The sequence below is a fragment of the Penicillium nucicola genome (assembly GCF_028828085.1).
Source record: "Penicillium nucicola strain IBT 29836 chromosome Unknown utg000009l, whole genome shotgun sequence".
NCBI classification, from domain to species: domain Eukaryota; kingdom Fungi; phylum Ascomycota; class Eurotiomycetes; order Eurotiales; family Aspergillaceae; genus Penicillium; species Penicillium nucicola.
Window position 1 is genome coordinate 652,027 of NW_026643133.1, and position 21,307 is coordinate 673,333.

Genomic DNA, 21,307 nt, shown 5'->3' on the forward strand with positions numbered 1-21,307 from the left:
ACGAGGACGATCAAAACCCTGGGATTTATTTATTTGAGATCCACTCGCGGTTTATATCATGCACTCACTTAGTCCTTTGTGAAACATTGATCACTTCTGCGTCGCATAAAAGCCGAGGAAACCATTTGACCCCAAAATCCACAGTACATCGTGAGTACTCTTATCATGGCGTCTTGTGATGTTGGCTTACTTTCTTGTCCAACAGATGGACTCAGTGGAAGGGAAGCTAATGCACAGAAAAACTACATTTGGTGCAATCTTTCCCTACAATGGGTCTCTATACACCGTCAAAGGCGCTCTCAACGTATCACTTCCGTCAGGTGATTTGGAAGTCACCGTCAAATTCACTCCTGACGCGGATATGACTGTGCAGCCACGCGAGCTCACCGGGAGCTTCGGGCCAGAAAAAATTCGAATCAAACTTGATGATAAGGTTCTCATCGAGGGGTCTCTGAAAGATGCCGTGGAGGTTGAAACCAGTCTTCGGGGCACTGCTAAATGGGTCTTCGTATGAAAATACTGTCAATGGGATCTCACATTGAGGTGTTACTATATAGCAGATAGCCTTGAATGAATGGCACGTGGCAACGTTGCCCAGGCTTTGATTCGCTGTCCTCTTCAGTCCAGGACAATCGGAGAATATTTTGACACGATGTAGATTAGAGCAACAGACGTTTAAAGCTAGTACTGCAAATAATAAGATAATTCAGTTCAGTCCTTAGCCTCTCCGTCCGCTTCTGACGGTTGCCCTTCAAGCCACTTCCCGCGCTCGAATACCTCCCATTGAGTGGATTTACCTTGGTTTATCATAGTTCGATCTTGCAAATCGTCCTATCTGGTTGTAGCGGCTGTATTGTGAGGGGCAGTCTATGAGATTTTGATTATCCAAACTCTTTAAGATCAAAGCTTTTTAAAATGACTTAAGGAACTGTTTCTGGCTGCAGCACTCCGACGATGAGTCTGTCCCAGGGTTTCAATCGGCTACGCCTGGCCGCTTATTGCCCCTTTGCTGATCTCAGATCAGGGCGACCTGCAGCAACGACTTGTCTCTTGTGGCTGGTTCACAATTCATCAGCTGAAACGGGTCTACCCGACGCTGCTAGTACTGGTAGTGCATGCTACCATGTGGCAAGAATTGCCCTCCAAATATTTGCATTGCAAAGAACGGAGCATTGCTTATGCGATCGACACTATACGGACATGCTGGGTGTATGCGTGCAAAAGAGGGACATTTCAAGGTCTCCCTTATCACCGAAAACTTTGCTATTGAAGCTGAACATATCGCTCCGGAGTACGTTAGATGCCACGTCATATGACTTGTCGGTCCTTTCTGATTTCCGATTCACATCGGTTGGGGGACACAGATAAGTTCCTAGCTACCCTGCGCTGAGCGTTTGGGAATATACTGGTCAGGAATAACGTTCATTACTCCACCGTACGACAAAAATCTCTTGCCCCAATGTTCTCCGGAACGTTTAACTTTTAAGGCAACCTTTTATCTTTTTTCTACCTGCTAGATATCAAAGAAAGTTTCCGAATTGTAGCGATGATTATCTTATCGTAGAGTCTGTTTCCGGATCAACTATGGAAGATGACAGTTCAAAAGCTCGCGCCCGACTTTGACATAATGAGATTCTCGTGTGAGTCAATCAACCATTCGCTCAAATCTCCAACTCAACCAAGTGGACTAATGCCGGTATTCTTCTAGTCAATGTGATGAGACTTTGGATTTCCGTTATCTCCAGCAATAGAGTGCAAAAAAAGTCATTTTTTCGCAGAGTATTTCGGTGAAGTTCAGCTTTAGACTTTTCTTTCTTGGAGCATGTAAATTGGCCATAGAATCCAATGATATTTTTCTGCCTTGGATTGTGATTTTCCATATATTAATTCAGATTTTCAGATTAATAAATCAAATGTACCACAGATGACCTCCTTGGCTCTCACGAATGATGCGAATCTGCAACCACAGGCAAGGATTGTTCATCGACGGTAAAATATGGGATAGTGACTAAATCGAGAGTATCTAGGGATAGTTTTGAATCAATGAAAATGCGATGTTATTTTAAGTACTGAAGCCTTCAAAAAGGGCCCATAAATAATCGTCCCTTATCAACACCTCGTCAAAGTGAATTTGAAACTTTTTTGGTGCAGAATGAGACACGGTACACCCCTGTTCTGGGATATGCCTATATGCTGAAAGAACAAACCCCACATTGAAGGCTGAATCAGTCCACACCAATTTCGTAAACAACCTCAACTCAGGAGCGACGTAAGGGTCGCTATACTGAGTCGTCGATATGGGAAACCAGTCGCTCCAAAGCCTTAACATTTTCATGCTCCCGCCCCAGAAATTGCTTCCGTAGATTCTCGACTCGGTTTTGCATTTATGAATCGCAAAACAAATTTGGTACATGAAGTCCAGCTCGTCGATACAGATCTCTTTCGTATAATTGTCTTGTATTGATGTTTGATTGACATCGTCGGATGCCATTGAGCCTGGCATAGCTTTCTCGGTCTTTTGACTGCTCGATAGGTGGAATTTGATGTAATTCCAGTCCCGCGCTACAATTCCGGGTATACTGCCCGGAAGATCGAGTAGTTGATATTTGAATAGATTCCGAGAGCGGGTCAACTCCAATATTTCACATCCTTCCTTTGCGGCCGTGTCCAAGAGCATCATTTGGAGCTTGAAGGGGGTCTTTGGGGACAAATAATGCAGGATTCGGCGATTCACTTGGGAACGCACCATTTGGGAAGAGCGAGGCGAAGTAAGAGAAAAGTTTTTCAAGGCTCTCGGAGTGAGATGGGCGAGAACAAAGTCCCATAACTATTTCTCTTTTTGTCAGAAGAAAAGCTTTCAGGTACCAGCTTTAGGCATACCTCAGGTGGGAGACTATTCATGGATAATGACATCATATAGCCGCTGAAGCAGACTTCGGCAATAGAGCTACAAAAATGTGCGGATCACTTTTTTATAGCTCCTGGTAGGCTTTTAGGCCCGGAAAGAGTGAGGTCATGACGCTGTGTATCACTAGAGGCGTTTTGTGAGAGAAGTCTGCGCCATGCAACTTACAGCGCGCAAATAGACCAGCGAGCTACTGGAATTTAAAGTTTGGCGTCGCATTGACATTCCCTAAAGAACTCAAGTACTGTGAGTGGAACAATTATGGTATAAGCAGTGTAATGACAATGATGGATATATAGTCGTGCTCAATGCAGAGTTTGGCAGTAAACGTCACTCTTACCATTACTAAAATCTCTAAGATATGACAAGAGGTCAGCTCCAATATTTGGATTATTGTTTGGGGTACTTAGAGACTTGACTGGCTGTAAAATAGAGTGGAGACTGGCGTACATAGTGCACAACAGCAATGTAGATTAAATTACTGAAATGCCCCCACAGACGAAAGATCACGTTGTGTGCAGTTTAAAATTGTAAAAAGTAGCAGAAAGCATCTCGTCTTCATGTTTAAGATAGAGACAATCGTTCTTGTTGTCAGAAAAGTAGTCAAAACTGTAAAACAAAATAATCTTCCCGTCTTCTTGCATCTCACGGGCTGTGACCACGTATAGCAGTCGACGAGTATCATATTGGCAGTCAGGATTGATAAAGTGAGCTGTTCAAGATAAAACGAGGTGGTATTTCTATAACGTGATTTGACAGCTCTTTTTCTCCTGTTAATCAGTGGTTAGGTGGCATCGTAGGTGGGGTGGATATGATGCGGCCGGATTTTATTGATGTATTTCCGTGCACGCCGAGAAACGAGCTTTCTCCTCGTTTGTTCCTAGATGGTCTGGTATATACCAGTAGTGTTGTGGCGTGCGGCTATCAAAATTCAATGGCCAACTTCAAGCTTTATTGTTTGATCCGAGCAAAAGTTTCTATCAGACTGAGGGAGGGGTGAGTATTTAAGACGGCTTTTAGTGGTTTCTTTTGTCAATCAGCAGATCCAGAGAGTCATTATACATGTACCGAATTTGACTTGTATGGCGGGCATAATTGTGAAAGAAGGGCGGTTACGAACTTGATTGCATGATCTTCTCTCCCTCATTCTCCATGAAGTACTGTATCTTCACCAAGTGGGCAGCTATATGCTCTATTTTCTCTTATAAAGACTTTCTTTTGCTGTGACAAGAGGAAGGGTGTACCTTCTCTCTTCTATCAGACCCTTGATTTCTGCGACAGCTCAAACGGTGGACAAAAGTTTGAGCTATGTGAACATCTGATTCTCTCCATACTAACTAAATAGGTTGAGTGCTTACATGCTCTACGCAATGCTCGGATAAAATGATAGGACTTTTGACCGTACAATCTCCACTGATTCGCGTGGTGAGGATAACTTGCCAAGTCAGACTAAATATAGCCGCTGTACCCCCTGAACGTAGGTTGCCAAAGTAAGGGCGATCCAATTACAAATCATTAGCTTTTGCAAAACTCAGTTCGATTCCAATCTCGATTTAGACCCTGAGTTAGCATTGACAGCATCCCTAATAGCCCTAGGTCTATGTAGACACGTACACCAGACAGCATTTTATATTATGAGCCTTGCCTGGTTTGTACCGTAAATAGCTCGTTCAAATGATGAGGGAAAGTATATCATTCCCATCGTGCGTTTATCACGCCGTAATTAGTCTTCCCCAGTCCTTATATACTAAACGGTATGACAAGTTTGAAGAGAATTCCGATCAAGTGATATCAGGTAGCTCCATGAACTAGCTATCAGGACGATAGGCAGCCACCATAAGTACACAGTAGTTTCAATAGTCCGATATCGTTTTTCTCCAATGCAACCTCAAGGGGTAGTCTTTGCTGCTGGTCGGTCACGCGGTTTGGCCAGGCATCATACTCGAGCAGAAGACGTGCAGTACAAAGGTCGCCGTTTAACGTTGCAACATATAGCGGCATAAACCCATGGAACATATTGGGAACGTTTGATTTGGCCCCGCTGTTAAGTAGAAATCGGATGATCTCGAGTGACCGTTCATTTATCGCTAGCATTAATGAGTTGATATAGCCGCCAAAGTTGGTTATTGCAAAATTCTGGACTTGGAATTCGTCATATCCAAGGATCATTTCATGCATGTGACCAGTGCTTTGACATTCAGAATCGAAGTCCTTCAGAAGCTGGGGTATATCGGGAATCTTTTGTATTAGATCGAGCTTTCTAGCACGGATCGCATATAACAGCGTCACAAACTTCTCAGGGGTTGATTCGTAAAAAGAATGTCGGAGCTGGTGATACAAACAAACAATTCATTAACGCCCGGCGGCTAAGCCGAAAGGGCAACTATCGCTGATCTACTATACATGTCATAATATATACAGTACTGTGTCTCATCAGAGCCCATACATGATTGCATTCAGAGTATGTCGTCTCAGATGCTCGTATCGCAGCGGATTCTCGTGGGTTAGTAGTTTGTTAGTAGGCTGACTTGAAGGCGCTTCTCCAAGTGTTCAACATCCTATCTTCGGCAGTTGAAGCGCGTCTACCGTTTGTAGCACGAGGTGATGGGTGAGTAGGGTCGAAAGAGGGGGTGTGGGAGTTGTGTTGGTCGATATGTTTAAGTGGCCTCGAGTCGGCCTGTCGCAATGGCGAAACGTATAGAGGCCCGTACTGCCTCTAGGTTTGGCGTCCACTTCTGATCATCAGAAGGCTGTCTCCCTCCTAGGAAGAAGGAAATATTTCCGCGGTGAATCTGGGTGCATTGTAACATTTCCGTCCGGTGGGCAGTCCACTTCCGACATCGGAAGAGGAAGTGCTCCACGGTCTCTCTCGCTTGTCCGCAATCGCATTGGTCCGTTTCTGCTACATTGATTTGATTGAGATACCCATTGAGTCTAGCCATGCCAGTCCGGAGTTGGGCTAGCACAGTCGCTTCTTTCCACGATAAGCGATCATACAGCAGTCGTGTGTGTTTTCCTGGAAGTGCTGCATCTATTCGTTTGGCGTGTTTCCCAACGTTCATTGGCAGGCTATGTCCAGGGACTGCCTGAGACCGTGCGAGATTAAGTGTGGTTGATTTCATTCTCGGGGCGCGTTTTTGTAAGGGGGCATCTTGTTGCGTTGCGGCTCGCGCCTGTGCTTTAGCCAGACCTAGCAGCTTATTGTCTTCACTGGTGGAAATCCAGCGGAATTTGACACGATTCCCGTTTCTTTGCAACTTCTTAATCGACTTGTATATCCGACACACGAACTCCTGGCCGGATTGTTGTCGGGGATTCCTCAGCATGAGAACCGCCGCTTTGTTGCTTGTGAGCAGTGTGATCGTGTGGTCTTTCAGTCCCGCCAGCGTGCCCAATACGTGTGCCATGGCTGCCAGTTCTGCAGAGAATGGATTCTGCTCCGCTCTTGCAGCCAAGGTGATGGACAGCGCTTTATGCTTGAGCTTTCGAATTCGAGGTGGCCGCTTCTCGATGGCCACTCCAAACCCCACCAGTTCGTTCCGTGCCGAGCTGCTAACCGCGGCCTGCACGTACCCGCCTGCTTCGGCCGGGGACTCGTGCTGTCCATCAATGTCAGTCTGAACGCGTTCCGCCCACGGGGCTAGCGTGAAGGGGTTAATCGTTTCCAAAGTCTCCATGTCGATCTGCTTAAGCGCATCGGCTACGTGATATAACGGTGAGCGGTGGTATCTTCTGAACTTTCTGATCTGATCGGTGCACCGGCGGAGAGGATTGGTATCCGGCAAAGTGTGGATGTCTGTCCACATCTTCACGGCTCGTTTCCAAAATCGACGCTGCGCAGTAGCTATGTAAGCCTCCGCCTCTGCGACACTAGTCGCGACCGTGAGAAATGTCCCCACAATGGCTTGCGCTCCTACTCTTTGGACTCGGTTGATCGGCCCCATGGCTTTATCCTTGCACGAGTGCATCCACACGTTGGAGGCATAGTCCACAACTGGTGCCACTGTCGACGTGAATAGCTGCCGCGCAGTTGCCGTGGATAGACCACGGAGTCGCCGAAGCTCCATCGCTGCTTCAAGACCCTTAGACGCTGCCCTCGCAATATGTTTTTTATACTTGAGTCTTGTGTCCATCACGACACCCAGGATCTTGACGTGGTCTTTTGGTACCACTGTCTGCCCCTTGATGGTGAATGGTGAATGGTCCGATTTGCGCATCTTGGGAGCAAAGTGTATGATGGCCGTCTTGTCGGCCTCGAATGTCGCTCCGCTTCTCTTTCCCCAATTGAGCGCCTCGTTGACAATGTTTTCAATTCCCTCCCGGTTGCTCTGCGCAGTCGGTCCAGTCACCCATGCGGTAAAATCATCCACAAAGGCGACTGCTCCTCCCTGGCTGTCGATCTGCCTTTGCACAAGGTCTGCGTTGAAGAAGAGAAATAGAATCGGAGACAAGGGCGAGCCCTGCGGCAGTCCAGCTTGTGGCAAGCTTTGAGTCTCAGATAGTTGCCCGTTAATCAGGATGTTCGCCGTTCGTTCCGAGCAGAAGGCCTCTACCCAACGAAGCAAGATCTCCGGTATGCCTCGGGCTTTCATCCTCTGGATCAGTCGTTCTTTGCATACTCCGTTGTAGGCTCCTTTAACATCGAAGCTGATCAGGCTCAGCACCCGCCGGCCGCGCCATGCCGCATAGATTTGCTCCTGCAGGAACACCAGTGCTTGCTCTGCGGACCGCTGCTTTCGCGCTCCAAAATGGCTCGTCGGGAGCAGTCCGTGAGTCTCCACCGCGTGCGAGATCCTCTCTGCGACCACCGACTCGAGTATCTTTCCGAGTGTCGCAAGGAGTGAGATAGGCCTCCATGCCTTTGCCATGGTGTAGTCATCTTTGTTCGGTTTCTTGAGCGGTATAATCTTCGCGTGTCTCCACTGTCTTGGCAGTGAGCCCTCTTGCAGCGAGGCTTGAAAAAGATCGAGGACCCTGTGCTTGGCTGTGGGCCAGGTCATCTTCCAAACGATCGCCGGTAGGCCGTCTTCTCCCGGAGCCTTCCACGATTTCGCTGCAAATAACTGTCGTTCTATCTCTTCCATAGTGATGGCTGGCATGTCCACGGCCGCTCTTTGTGGTCTCATTCCCTCCTCATCGATGTCCCCTGGTAAAGGTGGGAAGAATTTGGATAGCAATTCCTCCGCTTGCTCCTTGTGATCGTTGGTAGTAGTTCCATCCGCTCTTAAGAGCTGCGGGATCTTCCCGAACGCTGCATCGTCTCCCGACTTGAGGTACTTGGCGGCCTTCCAGATGTTGTCATTGTCTGCGAGAAACTCATTCCAGTGCTTCTTCTTTTGTTTGCGGATGGCATCGTGGTATTGTTTGGCCGCATCTTGAGCCGTTTTTTCAAGCCGAGGCACTTTCCGACCCGCCCGTCGCTCGGAGCGAGCACGGTTTCTCCAGTACGTGTATATATGACGGAGCTGAGTGAGGTCATCTGTCCACCATCGCTTCGCATGTGGTGAAGGTTTCGCCCTCGGCGTTAAAGCGTGCACCGCTTCGGACACTGCTGACATGAGTCGGTCGGTTTTCTGCTGCACTGTACCCTCTGACGGAAGGATGGCTAGAGCACTCGTGATTCTAGCATTAATCTCCTTCCACGGTGCATTCTTCAGCAAAAGCCGTTCTTGATGCCTTGGGCCCGACCCAGATATAATATTGCATTGGTATACTAAGATCTAGTCTGTTCTTTTAAGCCAATACAACGGAGAGATGGGCAATTTCCCCCCATGCTTTCCCAGCTCCTTATCCAGCTCACTAGTACTCTTATTCCTAGATGTCCGTAGATCCTCTTGCCTTCAACATCTTAGCCTTTGGGGTTCCAGCAGGACCAAAAACCTTCCCCCACACTCATATACCCGTTTGCTCCTTAAGCCCACCCTTTAGGCCAAGTTGCAGCTCTGTTAAGTCCCCTTGGGGTCACGGCATAACAACCTTCCTGCTTCTTGTGAACCGACATGCGCATCCGTCCTCTCGGGCTATACTGACAGTGTTGTAAGGATCTCTAGTCGGCAGCCGATGGTGACGCGCCAACCTTCTTCCTAGCCATCGTTGCCATAGTACACCTCAGTCCACAAGTTGGCGTGATTTCTTGCTTCCTGATACCTAGTATCCTCTCGTTCTCTAGGCCGACCATGTCTTGCAGATGGTCTCTTTATACACCCAGGCCTGCAGCGTATAATCTTTCCATCCACTAACCAAAGTATCCTCCGATTCGGGGTAGGGAGCCAGCAGCCGATGGCGATACACCTTAGCCCTAATCCCACAAATCCAATTCTACCCCACAGGTGTCCTGCTCGACTTCGATCCGCGCCTCTGAGAGGCTCTGTGAACTCCCCTTGGGGTGACGGCATGAGAGGTTGTAACCGTTATCGTCGGATGGTTTTTAAATCGTTCCTGTGTGCCAAAGGGGCCTCGAGGTCGCTAGAATTGCGGTGGCGGCAGGCCGCAACATTGCGGACTCGTTTCCTCTGGTCGTCATTGCGTCTCTCATTGGCTCTGGAGTAACAAAGACTCCAGGTTCGTAGCCCACGCCTCGTACAGGCTGAGAAATCCGACTTCGTAGGCCGGCTGGTGATACAGTCGATAGCGAAAACAGCTTCTACCCCCCAGACTGCTTTTCTTCTCCCAGGTTCCACTGCCAAGGCCTTAGCGCAAATCATCTATTGATCGGAGTACATGAAGTTGAGGGTCAGTGTACCAAGCCCGCGTACGGTACTGTAGCTCCTTGGCAAAATTACATCTGCACCCTAAATTTTAAGTAGTGAAGCTTGGTTGTTGTGGTACTAGGTATGCGGTATTTTACTGCGGCCCTCAGCTTGGTGTGGTCTGGCCATTAAAAGACCTACGCTAGTGCCTTGGAAGTGGGGCCTGGGAGAAGAAAGGCAGTCTGGGGGGTAGAAGCCGTTTCCGCTATCGACTGTAACAGCCACGTTACGGAAACACATTCAATAAATTGAACAGATCGTAAGGCCCTAGGCTTGTTGTTATGAGGTGGAAGAGTTGGAATGGTAAAATGTGGAAAGTGCTCATTCTTGGAGGAAACGATTGAGTAAAAATTAGCGGGAGCAGCGATATCTATATGGCCACGCTAGGCTTTATGGAACAGATCATATACAATTAACGATACCCTTTGGAATTTTCAGTGATGCAATCATTGTGAGCTTTAAGTTTCCGTGGAGCCCTTGCCTCCACTTCAACCTAAGTCATCATATAAAGACAGAGAATATATAACCTCTCGGGCTGATGATGCAAAAAGCCACTGAAAAAGAGTCCATGTGAAATGTTATTTGCGAGAATCTGCCTAATGAGAGATGAGGCCTGGTACTTTCAAGATCTGGTAACCAGCACTCATAAGTATGGACCAATGTGTTGCGAACAAGATCAAAAACACTATCCCCAACGTTTTGTCGAGCGAGGTACTTCAGGTCCTGTAGTTCTCTCCATTTGAGCTTTGGTGATTTCCCGTGAGGAATCCAATGACGCTGCACGAGAGGCGCTTGAAGGCAGAGGAATACAAATCCAATGGTATACTCTGGAATGAGGAAGTGTACGCAGGATTGGCAATCCTCCTGATGTTATTCTTTGCGCTCAACTTAAGTAAGTGCACTGACATCCACTTCCTGCAATAAACTGCTTATTTGTCAAATCTGGGGGTAAGCCCTATAACGGTTATATACTGCCTGAACCCTAAGCCCTAAGGCCATAAACCCTAAACCCTAAAGCTGTATTATCTTACAATTTGGCGCTAAGACTCAATATGTCCCGTTCGTTGCCCACGGGCAGTCAGCCAGTGTCATATGGCGTCCGTACTTTGGCAGGTATGCTTTCGCTCAGTTTGCCCAGAATAAAATGTGACTGGGTTAGGCAAAGAAGTGTTCTTGGTGACGGGCTTCATGGTGATGGGTATAAGATCACCATGGCAAAGTAATGACTGTCGAAGATGATCAATGCGGTCAATGTGAATCCGACAATATTCTAAAGAGAGACTCATAGGCTTTGCGTAGTATTCCAGGTCCAAATGTTTCCGGGCGAAGTTCAAGCAGTGGAGACTGTGCAGCACATTGGGGCCATCGTAGAACTCCTCCTGAGATATCCGCCCACTGACAGGCAGTTCTCTCAGTGCTGGAAGCTCAGAATATTCATTGGGCCGTGACACCTTAGAGCCTTCTAATCGAAAGTATCGACCTAGAGACAACTAAGAGGTCCACTCTGATGAGTGACAGAGATGTGCTTGCCGGCAATGATATTATATTATTTTAGTTCTCATCTATTTTGGGGCTGGGAGACCGGCAAACTGTAGCTCATTTCAACTAACTAAGGCATGAAGCTTTTCGTCAGAATCTTCTTTTCTCAAATTTAAGCTATGATGCTGGTCTATCTAACCCGAAATCGAAGTATTAGATCTGTTATGTGTAGGGCTCGCCCACGACAATGTAGACCATACGCACATACCTGGTTCGGGCTTAAGCCATAAACTGATGCTATTATAGTATTGGAAATGCACAAATCTCCCCATGAACAGAATCAATGGTAAGATAGTTCCAAGGAACCAAGCATTCAAGGACAAAGCTCAAAGCAGTGGGGATGGAGTTGTGTTGCTTTTGTGGCTTTCCTCTGACTCAGCAATTGAGTTTCTGTCTAGATCGACCGGTTCAGTGTCATTCAGGTTGGTAAGAATTACTAAAAATGGCTGAAAAAAACTGTGAGCGATTCATGGTAGAGTACAGAAGGCGCGAGGATGAATCTAAAGAGTATAGTCGATACTTTGTCGCAGTGGACAGTACTTAACGACAATGAAGTATTCAAGTCGATGATTTGATAAATAGTGATAAGGAAAAGGGGCTCATTGGTATATCTTTATTTCAATAATGCCGGTGGTGTTGATGGGTCTAGACGGGGTAGGTTGGTAGGATTGTATAGCCCTATGGAGTGCCCGGCAAAAAGGTAGACAATCGAAAGACTAGCCCATTATGATGTCAATTAATTTGGTCTTTCAAAGAAGAGTTACAGCTCATCATCTCATTCAGTTTCTGTGGCATACCGTGAGAAGGCGTATAAAAGAGATGGATCTCATATCTGGTGTCTTATATTCTCCCGTTCCTCAGCATTCTCATACTTCATTTTCACCCCAACTTGCATAGTCTTCATACTCAAGTAATCTATGTCTATCAGTGCTCATTGATGCTTTTCTTTCAATTTCAGAATGCAGCCCCGCGCTCTCCTTATCAGCCTTGCCATGACTGCTTCGGCCTTGCCTTGGTAAAGGATTCCACAATGCACGTGAACAATGCCAAGCGAGGAAAGACCTTGAGGGTTGTAAAACCTGCGAATTGTCTCAATACAGGAAGGGCGCAAATTTCTTGCGATAAGCATGATTCACTTTTATCGATATCGTGAGACTTATACATTTGACCGAAGCCTTGAGTTATCACGTCTAGATCGACGTCACCACTGACAATCCCTTGGAAACCGAGTGAAAAACACAATGTGACCCTCAATAATGTATGGAAAAGCAGGAGCTACTTCTGACAACTACCAACTACGATTAGCACGAGAGAAGAGCCATTGATAGATGACGATCGTTGCTGTTCCTTTTGAAATCTTGCAATCTATCTTATTATACTTTTTATGTTCTCTGATCAATTCTTTGAACACTCCATTTCAGTAATAAGAGCCTAACTTTAATTACCGAGTTGTGGTACTAGCCGATGTAACCTACGACACGGCCACCGGACACAGGCGAGAAGAAACAGGCGAGGACATATACCAAGATAAGATTGGTGGTATCTCTTTCTATAAATAAGCTGCTGTAAATATCTTAGCACGATCTGGGATGAGGTCAAGAGATGGGTACATTAAAATGCAGACCAGAAATTAGGAACACTGCTGTTCGAGTTTTCACTTACATGTATCCAGTTTCGAAAACTGTGAGTGACTCCTGTACCAAAGTAGTACGCTTCTCCCCTTGTGAGGCTCAGATGGCCAGTTTAAGCACGATTGGCTGCCCTGATCGATCTGAGAAGCTGTCACAATCTCCCATTTTATTAGCTAATTGATGACTTTTGGCGGGCTGAATCGCGGAGTCTTTATCCCACTTTTTCAGCCAAATTGTTTCAGCCCCAGGCTAACCATCGACATTGTATGTTCGTGGCTGTAAAAGAAGAAGTGCTCCAACCCACTACCAATAGACAATCCTGTATCAGAAGAAAAGGTAAGAAACGACATGGAGTTTTGTCGGCTTTCCACATATATGAAGATCACCGTGTGACGCGGAATACTGTCAGCCAACTTACATTGCAATCCCGTGAGCCCATCACAATACCACAGGCTATGCAAAAGTCTCTTGATTCCAATTGAGCGGCACGGCTGACGCAACGAAGCTTTCGAAGCAGGCAAAAAATGCAAAGAAGGTGGGAGCAAGTACAGCAGCTGAACGCCGACATTGTGCAGCTCAAGCTTAACGCTTAAAGATGGAAGGAGAACTCTAAGGTTCTGTAAAACAGTGTGAAGGCCTTACAAAAGAGTCTCGGTCTTCTTCATCGATGGTCTAGTGCCCTATGCCTTAATGTCAATCAATCAATCGCAGGAAGCATGATTCCTCTCAGTCGCTTCAGTCAATCCAGCCGAAGATATCACTTCCCTGCCCGCAGCTTCTCCCACCTTCTGGTACTTCTCGGTAAGTTACCCCTATTTGAGTTATAATAAACAATATGGGTTTGACCGTTATAGGGAAACCAAAGCTGCAGCCGATGACATCGCCTATCTCTCCCATGCTGGTGACCCGGAAGGGGTCACGTCTTCCTCCCCACTCCTCCTCGTCCCAAGTTCGTTCCTAGTCAGCTTCTAGTCATAATAGGGTCAAAATAGAGTCAGAATAAATAAAAAATTCAGAGCGATGGACTAAATATGGCGCAGCGGCCAGAGGAATGCTCGATCCGGCAGCGATATTAAAGAGATAGGTCAATGACGACAAACGGGAATAGCAGTGCCGATTTGGAAAAGGTCACAGAAGTAATAATACGGGTCGTTAGCGAATAATCGAAATTCCTATAGTTGAGTAATTGGGGACTGAGCAGTATTGCGGTCTTAGCATGAATTTTTAAAAGCTTAGGCCTGGTTGTGTTCTTCAATGTTTGTAAAGCAAGGATTCTAGACTAACATCAACTAATTTAACAAGGCAAACACACTCTATAGTAGAAATATTGCTCATGTAATGAAAAGGTTGGTCTCATGACTATTTATATGGAGCCACTATGCAATAGCGATGAGCAACCATTCAGTTTTCCTGATTATACATCCACCCCAGCTGACGTAATTCACAAGTGAGCTGCGCAGACCGGAACGCAGTGAATGCAATATATAGCTCACTTATATCTTAACAATCACATGTCTGTTCAAACTCGTTGGCCACATATGATGTAAAAATAATCGGGTTGTAAAAGCAGCAAAATGCAAATTCTTGATTAGAGTTATAACTTGCTCTTCTCTACTTAATCAGGACAAATCTTATATATTGATATATTCCCATCCGTAGGTGGACTTAAAAAAGTATGACGGTCAACATGGACATAACGGGCAGTTGCGTTTGTGGTAATTCCAAGATTTTCACGTACCAAAAGCTTTTGAAAAGGCTCACAGCCTCTTTTTCAATTGTTCGCTGTGAACTAAATACGGAGATGGAAGTGAGTGCTGCATTTCAATTATATCGCTCTCGAAGACCTCAAGAGCAGGCATATTGACAGAGCTCGTAGCCGGAATTTCGATCGTCTTTTTAGACGAACATGCGGTCAGATTGGAGACTTTACAGAAAGACTTCAAAACACATAAAGACAGCGAGACGCGATCCGGAACGCCTATGAACAGAAATTTCTGCGGTCAATGTTTTTGGTAAGTACCCTATCGCCCAACCCAGATCACTGCTTTCTGATGCAAATTTTCAATCTAATGCTCGAAGGCCTTCTCTTTGGAACGTCTGAAGAGTTTCCCGGAAAGTAAGGTAAGTTTGACGACAACGAAGTAAGATCCAGTCTAACTTTATAAAGCCCTGGTATCAGGAGTTTTTAAGGTTTCGCAACATTGAGTGTAATGAACGCATATCATAAGTTAGTCGGCTAGTACTGTATATCTTTCTTAATTTTCTTCTTAGTAGACATGGAAAAATTCCCTGGATCCATGGGTCGTTCAAAGGAGCTAATTAACTTCTTGTTTTGAGGCAAGCTTTGATTGAGCAATACCCAGGAAATGTCATAGACAGAAGCCGGTCTACGTGATGCAAAGCGTCTTCATCATTGAGAATCCAATTGGCCCAGCCCTAAGCAGTTTGTAAAACAGATTCTGTTTTCGTTTACTTGATTGCAAAAATATGCTGTTCACCAAGATCGTAGGGCATGGCGTAAATTGTGAGTTGCGAGGACGTTTGTCGTTCCGAGGGCATGTGTAAGCAAACATTCGGTAAGTTGTCGTTGCATACGCTGTCTCTGCAGAATCTCTAGGAGTTTTGCTGACTTTGTGTGGATCTTTGAAATAGATGTCTCAGCGGGCCATGTTGCTTTCGTTTTGCGAGTCCTGGGCTCTACGTCTGAGTCTTAATCTACACCCCATTTGGTCTATTTACAAAACATCGTCCCAGGCTACCATTTTATCAAATAAAAACTATTGTTTCGGGCCACATAGCTTGCTTCTTGGTTTAGATATGCTTTCCTTTCTCTATTTTCGGAAATCTCTCAATATTACCTCAATCCAGTTTGCCAGCCAAAACGGAAGATTGTCCAGTACTTGATCAGCCTTTTGTCTCATATCTTTGAAAAACAAACTTATATTAGCCTGAAATTGTGATAGTGAGACTAAAACTGTAGATATGTTCAATTCAGTGTGAATTAAGCGCCTGGAGAGCTTCAGCGTAGTTTCTGAGCTCCCTGTCTCATACAATATGTGACCGCCTTCTAGTAACTTATCCCAAATCATGCCACACCCAAATCCGGCAACATTTTCCAAGTCGTAGGAATTGCTAGGCTACGCTTGCGTGGGTCTTGCAAATATAAGACTAGAGGCCTTTTGGACCAGTTCTTATCGCTATCAGACTAGCACATGCCCATTGATATTTTGGAAGCAACCTTGCAATTATCACGAAATATATGAGGAAGCGTATTTTAAATATCAAACACAGAGTGAGAAACAGAAATCAAGCTCGTCTTGAAAAAGCCATGATTCGTTCTTTGTACTACTAGCTCAGAAACAACAAAGACGACTTCGTAGTTGGAAAAGGAATACGCGGGGAAATTAGCTGTCCACCCAATATTGGGGTTGACTATCTGCAATGATGTGAAAATAGAAGACCAAACACCGCCGTACCGATTCAGTTAACGGGCTATACATCGGGTCGTTTTGAGGATTTCCGTACGTTTATCGTAATTGAAATCAAATCCAGCTATGAATTAAACGTCACACTCATACGGAGATTGACATGGCTTTGTACTTTACAGTCACTCGAAAACCCACTTAAGGATTTCTCTTTCGATGAGATGTCGTTAGGCTAGGTTTGGACGTTGTCAAAGCTCATGTAAGTGATGGAATTAATGATAGAGATTAAGCTACAACAAAAAGCAGAAATTTTAAATCTGATTCCAAAAATTCAATAAAAACGAGATCTTACTGCGGTGAAAATTCACTGGTTGTTGCCCAATACAATGTTTCGGCACAGTTACTCTGCTCACCTCGTTAATCCCTGTGCGCAGTAGAGAGTGAGGACAACAGAACTTTTGACTTGGTGGGTGTTTACTGTAAATGCATCTTTCTTTCAATATAATGAAGGGTTACCCGAATAAATGCTTGGTTATGGGCCATGGTTGGGATCATAGAATTGACACGAAACCCAAGTGGGGATGGGAAGAATGGTCACAATGAAATACGCCCTGAGCTGGTGATAATGTTGCTTGAATTGGAAGGGACAGATAGCAGTGCTACCTTTAATTATATAACCAATTACTTTCTTACGATAATTTGGCGTCATCCTTTTGCCCTTCCTTGACGCGTCTTCTGGAGGAGGTTTACTACGCGCTGTCAGGGGTTGCGGAGGGAAAAATCATTTGCCATGCCACCTTTTTTGAGCTCTTCACACAAGAATAAGATAGGAAAGTTGACCAGAATCCTCTCAGAATAATCAAAGGCCGTCCAGCCTCCATCATCTCCCTTACCCACTGAAGTCGAACCTCTACCTTTTGCATGATATCGTTTTCAATGTGACTCAGATCGAAGACTTTTACTATATCATAATCCTATGACTTGATAGCCTTGAATAAAGGTTTTCGTCATCCTCCTTACGTGTGTTGATACAGTATCAGTGCCAGAATCAAACAAAAGAGCCGCGGTTATAAATCTGCCAGGTATTACGGCAGAAATTGAAGGTGTATCCTGATGGCTCTCACGGAACTTTTTCATCTCTTTCACAAGCCTTCCATTTCCGGATAAAAGTCGTAGATGCCCCAGAATACTGTTCAATATCACACTGCATCCCTTCGAGGTAGCTACGTGCATCAATGTCTGGCTCTGGCTGGTGTTGTCTCGGATGCTCCTTAGCGTCGTTGGCCCATCATGTTCGTTTGAAAAAGCTTCGCGAGAAATAGTTTTTAATTATATCGGAAAGCATGCAGGATTTTTTTCATGGTAAGACGAATGTTCTTCGCGCAATCTGATACACTAAAGTCGGCCTGTATCTGAGTATCTCTGGTTCAAACGAGCTTGGCCTAGATCTAAGGTCTCAAAGGGAGGAGAGAGGATATTTGGCTCAGATTGGGGCTCATGTGCCCCGAGGTTAGCGTTGGCTCGAGTGTCCCTGCTGCAAACTAGCTTGCCCTAGATCTATAGGATGTTAGGGAAGAGAAGTTATTTGGCCTATACTGAGGCCCATGTACCCCTTGTTAGAATAAGTTTGGCCTGGATTCAGGCTATGAGAATGGAGATAGTATCATACCTTGTCTGTTCTTACTTCAATTTACCTGGACGATGTTTGGTTCAACTACAGTGAAGCCCGCAGACGGAATATAGAGTCAATTCAAAAAGGAAAACATGCTTCGTGTCATATTGAGAGTCTGTGCTATCGGAAGACCTAACGCGTGTTTGCATGAATCCAAGAGTCATGTATAGCAGCATAGAGCCAAGTTCGAGGACCTCGTCGGGGGACCACATCCAAAAGCTGCGGAAGGACCAACTTGGATCAGTGGTCAAATTTTATCCCGTTATCCCAAATTTCAACATATGGCGGCATTTGAGCAGTCCGACTGAAGGATAAATTAGGCCCCATGTTTGTCAAGACATATTGAGCAAAATCCACCACTATCTTTTGTTTCGCCGCAAATTTTATGCCGACAGCATGATCGAGCCTTTCGTCCTATTCCTTGTTCGCATGGTTGGGTTTTTTTGGCCAGGGATTAAATATAGCACGTATATACTACAGATTAGTCATGTCAGTCGATCGAAATGAGTGGTTCAGCTTCACATATATAGCGGCATTTCATCGCCCCGAAGTTCTTGACCCGAGCACCATTGCATTATTCAATGACGAAGAAGCTATAACACAAAATAGAAAAAGGTAATATGAGTATCTCTGAATCTTTATTTTTCTGCTCAATGGTCAATTTTACAAAAAGCCATAGATGTTTAAGACTACGGAGGGCATATCTCAACCAAGCCTCCTTCGGCACCTATCTGCCCGAGAAGTGACTGAAGAAGCTCGAAAACTCGCTCAAGCTATCTCTGAATTGAACGATCTTCTGAATAATTTGTTTCACGTTACAGATGAAGTATCGAACAGCAACCATCCGTGGTATCCAGATCAAGGTACTTATTTAGTCATGAGAACCATCCTTCATTCTTTGGTTGAATGTCTAGAACGACGCCCGGAACTGAAAAATACCCAAGTTCGCTGTATTGTTCTTTATTTCATTGCCTTACTAGCTGGTCACAGCTCTGAAAGGTCTAGACAAAGTCACGAAACGTACCTCGAATACGCAATAATGTTAGCTCGAGTTCTGAACAAAGATACACGTCCATTATTGATGGACAGATGCCTACAAAACAGTACGCAGTTAATGTTTTGTATCGGAGACACTTTTACTGCGGCCATTTACTTCCTAAGTGGCCTGAAGAGGTGCCAGAACGAAACGATTACACAGATTATGCTTCTTCGGGTCTGCTTTGATGTATATAATGAGGACCAGAAGCACGATGTATCACTCGTTCACATCTACGGGATGTCCAAGCTTGGACCGGATAATCGGTCCTCGAGATATTGGTTCAATACAGCTGTTCGGCTGAAGAAAGATGCAATATGCTCGCTCATTGTACCTTATGACATCACGAATAGACCCAGTGCCTCTTTCGAAGAGGCGCAGGTGATTATATTCTACAAAGATAAGCCCAAGGATTTGATAATTGCCAAGAAAACAAAACACAAGAAAATCCAAATGTTCAAGCTGTCTGACAAGTTGGGCTAACTCGCATTTGAGCAGGGAGAGCTCGGGGTATAGAGATAATGAGAGAAGGCAGATAAGCGCGGAAGGGTCATTCATTGGTATCAAATTATTTCAGTCAGATTGAAGTCTAAGCAAATCAGGCTTCAAATGACTATTAGAAATAGAGATAGTTCAATCGGCAGACAACGGAATTGAGTTCATGAATGCGTCACGATATTGACCCACGAGAGACAACCTCGAGCTCTATGCTTGCTCGCAGAACTCAAGGGCAGTAATTGAAGTCTAGCCTTTCCTTCCACCATATGGTTTGCCCACTTACGGGGCCGGATCGGCAACACTTTGAACAAATGGATCGCCATAATCACCTCAGTCATCATTGATTAGCTCTTCTGTATCAATGTTTCTTCCAATACAAGAGCTAGGTCAGAAAGGCGTGTGAACTAAAGCACTTTTGCCCTCTGGTATCAGTCATTATGAATCACGTCAAGCAATGCATTTTTGTTGGATCCACCTCGTAAGATGAAAGAGTGGAAACATAGGCCGTTGAATCGACGAAGAAAGTGAATCAAATCCTAAATTTGGAATGGAATTAGGATAATCGTATCTCATTTGTTCAGAATGACTTGAGGGGATTCAAAAAAGCTACTTGATTGGAAAGTCGATGTCACCCTGAGCCTAGATTACGAGCTCGTTTGAATGACCAAGAGTAATAACCGCGGACGGAGCAAATAAGCATGCAAAAGTTTGAATCATCAACCCCCCTACCTTGTTCTTATGACGGTATCGTGGTACTGTAAATTGTTTTTCAATTGTGTGAGATACTTCAGAGACACAATGATCGACGATACCAGCTAGAACGAATGCCTAGCCTCGTTTAACCAGCATAAGCATATTTTACTATGTAACGTTCGAGAGAAGCTTGGCTACATACCAACACCCCTTTCATCGCGTTACCACTTTGAAAAAAGCAAAAACCCCAAAGAGCAGATATATTATTTAGTTGATCTTTGCGCAGTGCCGGTAAGCTTCTATCTGGCATTGATTGTGGATAAGATATGGAGTTCACCTAGGTCGCTTTTCAACACTATCCGCCCTTGTGAAAACCTTAAAGCTCCTTACTCTGAGTAGTTGGGAGTTTCGCCCATGGCCTACGTACCGTAGGTATGGCTTGGGTTACTTGAGCTTTGGGGTGCTTGAGTTTGGAATAATGGCTTTTTCCAACCACATCTATTTTGCAGTAGTTGGAGCATTTCCCTCCTACTGGAAAGCACAGGAAGTTGTTTGCTTATATACTGAAGTTTATCTTCAACTTGTGCAGGGTGGACCTGAGTGAAGAAGTTGCTATGCTGTTCTTTCAGTGGCTCTAATGTTCGGTTAGAGCCTTGCTGTGTAACGATGCCCTGAGCGCGCTCTGTAGCTCGCTAACGCTCCACAAAGCCAGGGGATTATCTTTAGCGCAAAATCGAATTGAGTGGCTTTTCCCTTCCTTTGTCAATGATATCAAGGGCTCAACCACATGAGACATATCTCGGCGCTTGACGTACAGGATATTCATAAACAGATTAGTTCAATGTCCCAGTACTCTTGAAAGATTCAAAGTTGATCTTCCCGGGACTACTGTTAGCTACCGCCCATGCGTCAAGTGCAAACATACGGCGGTTGCCTTTCCCAGACGCTCCAGCCACCACTTAGTTAGTCTTTGAAGGTAACGTCGTGTTGTGTCCAGTTTGAGAAAACGCGAGAGATAAAAGATGCCAAATTTTGATTTTCCAATTTTTTAGTATCGACCTAATTTGGGAGTTCCACTATAATATAACTTAAAATAGGCTAGGACTTTAAAAGGGGCCAAGAGGCGAAAAATGGCTCTGGGATTTATCAGCGACTGTTG

General features: G+C 45.2%; 2 protein-coding genes across 2 annotated transcripts; one reads left to right on the forward strand and one right to left on the reverse strand.

The window, feature by feature from the left end:
- Window positions 1-205: 205 nt before the first annotated feature.
- On the forward strand, window positions 206-514 carry N7511_008508 (uncharacterized protein; the record flags this gene model as incomplete). Its single annotated transcript, XM_057130885.1, has 1 exon — window positions 206-514. One exon carries the CDS (start codon window positions 206-208, stop codon window positions 512-514), a length of 309 nt encoding a protein of 102 aa, XP_056981616.1.
- Window positions 515-5,562: 5,048 nt separating this feature from the next.
- N7511_008509 (uncharacterized protein) lies at window positions 5,563-8,463 on the reverse strand (the record flags this gene model as incomplete). Its single annotated transcript, XM_057130886.1, has 1 exon — window positions 5,563-8,463. One exon carries the CDS (start codon window positions 8,461-8,463, stop codon window positions 5,563-5,565), a length of 2,901 nt encoding a protein of 966 aa, XP_056981617.1.
- Window positions 8,464-21,307: the final 12,844 nt, after the last annotated feature.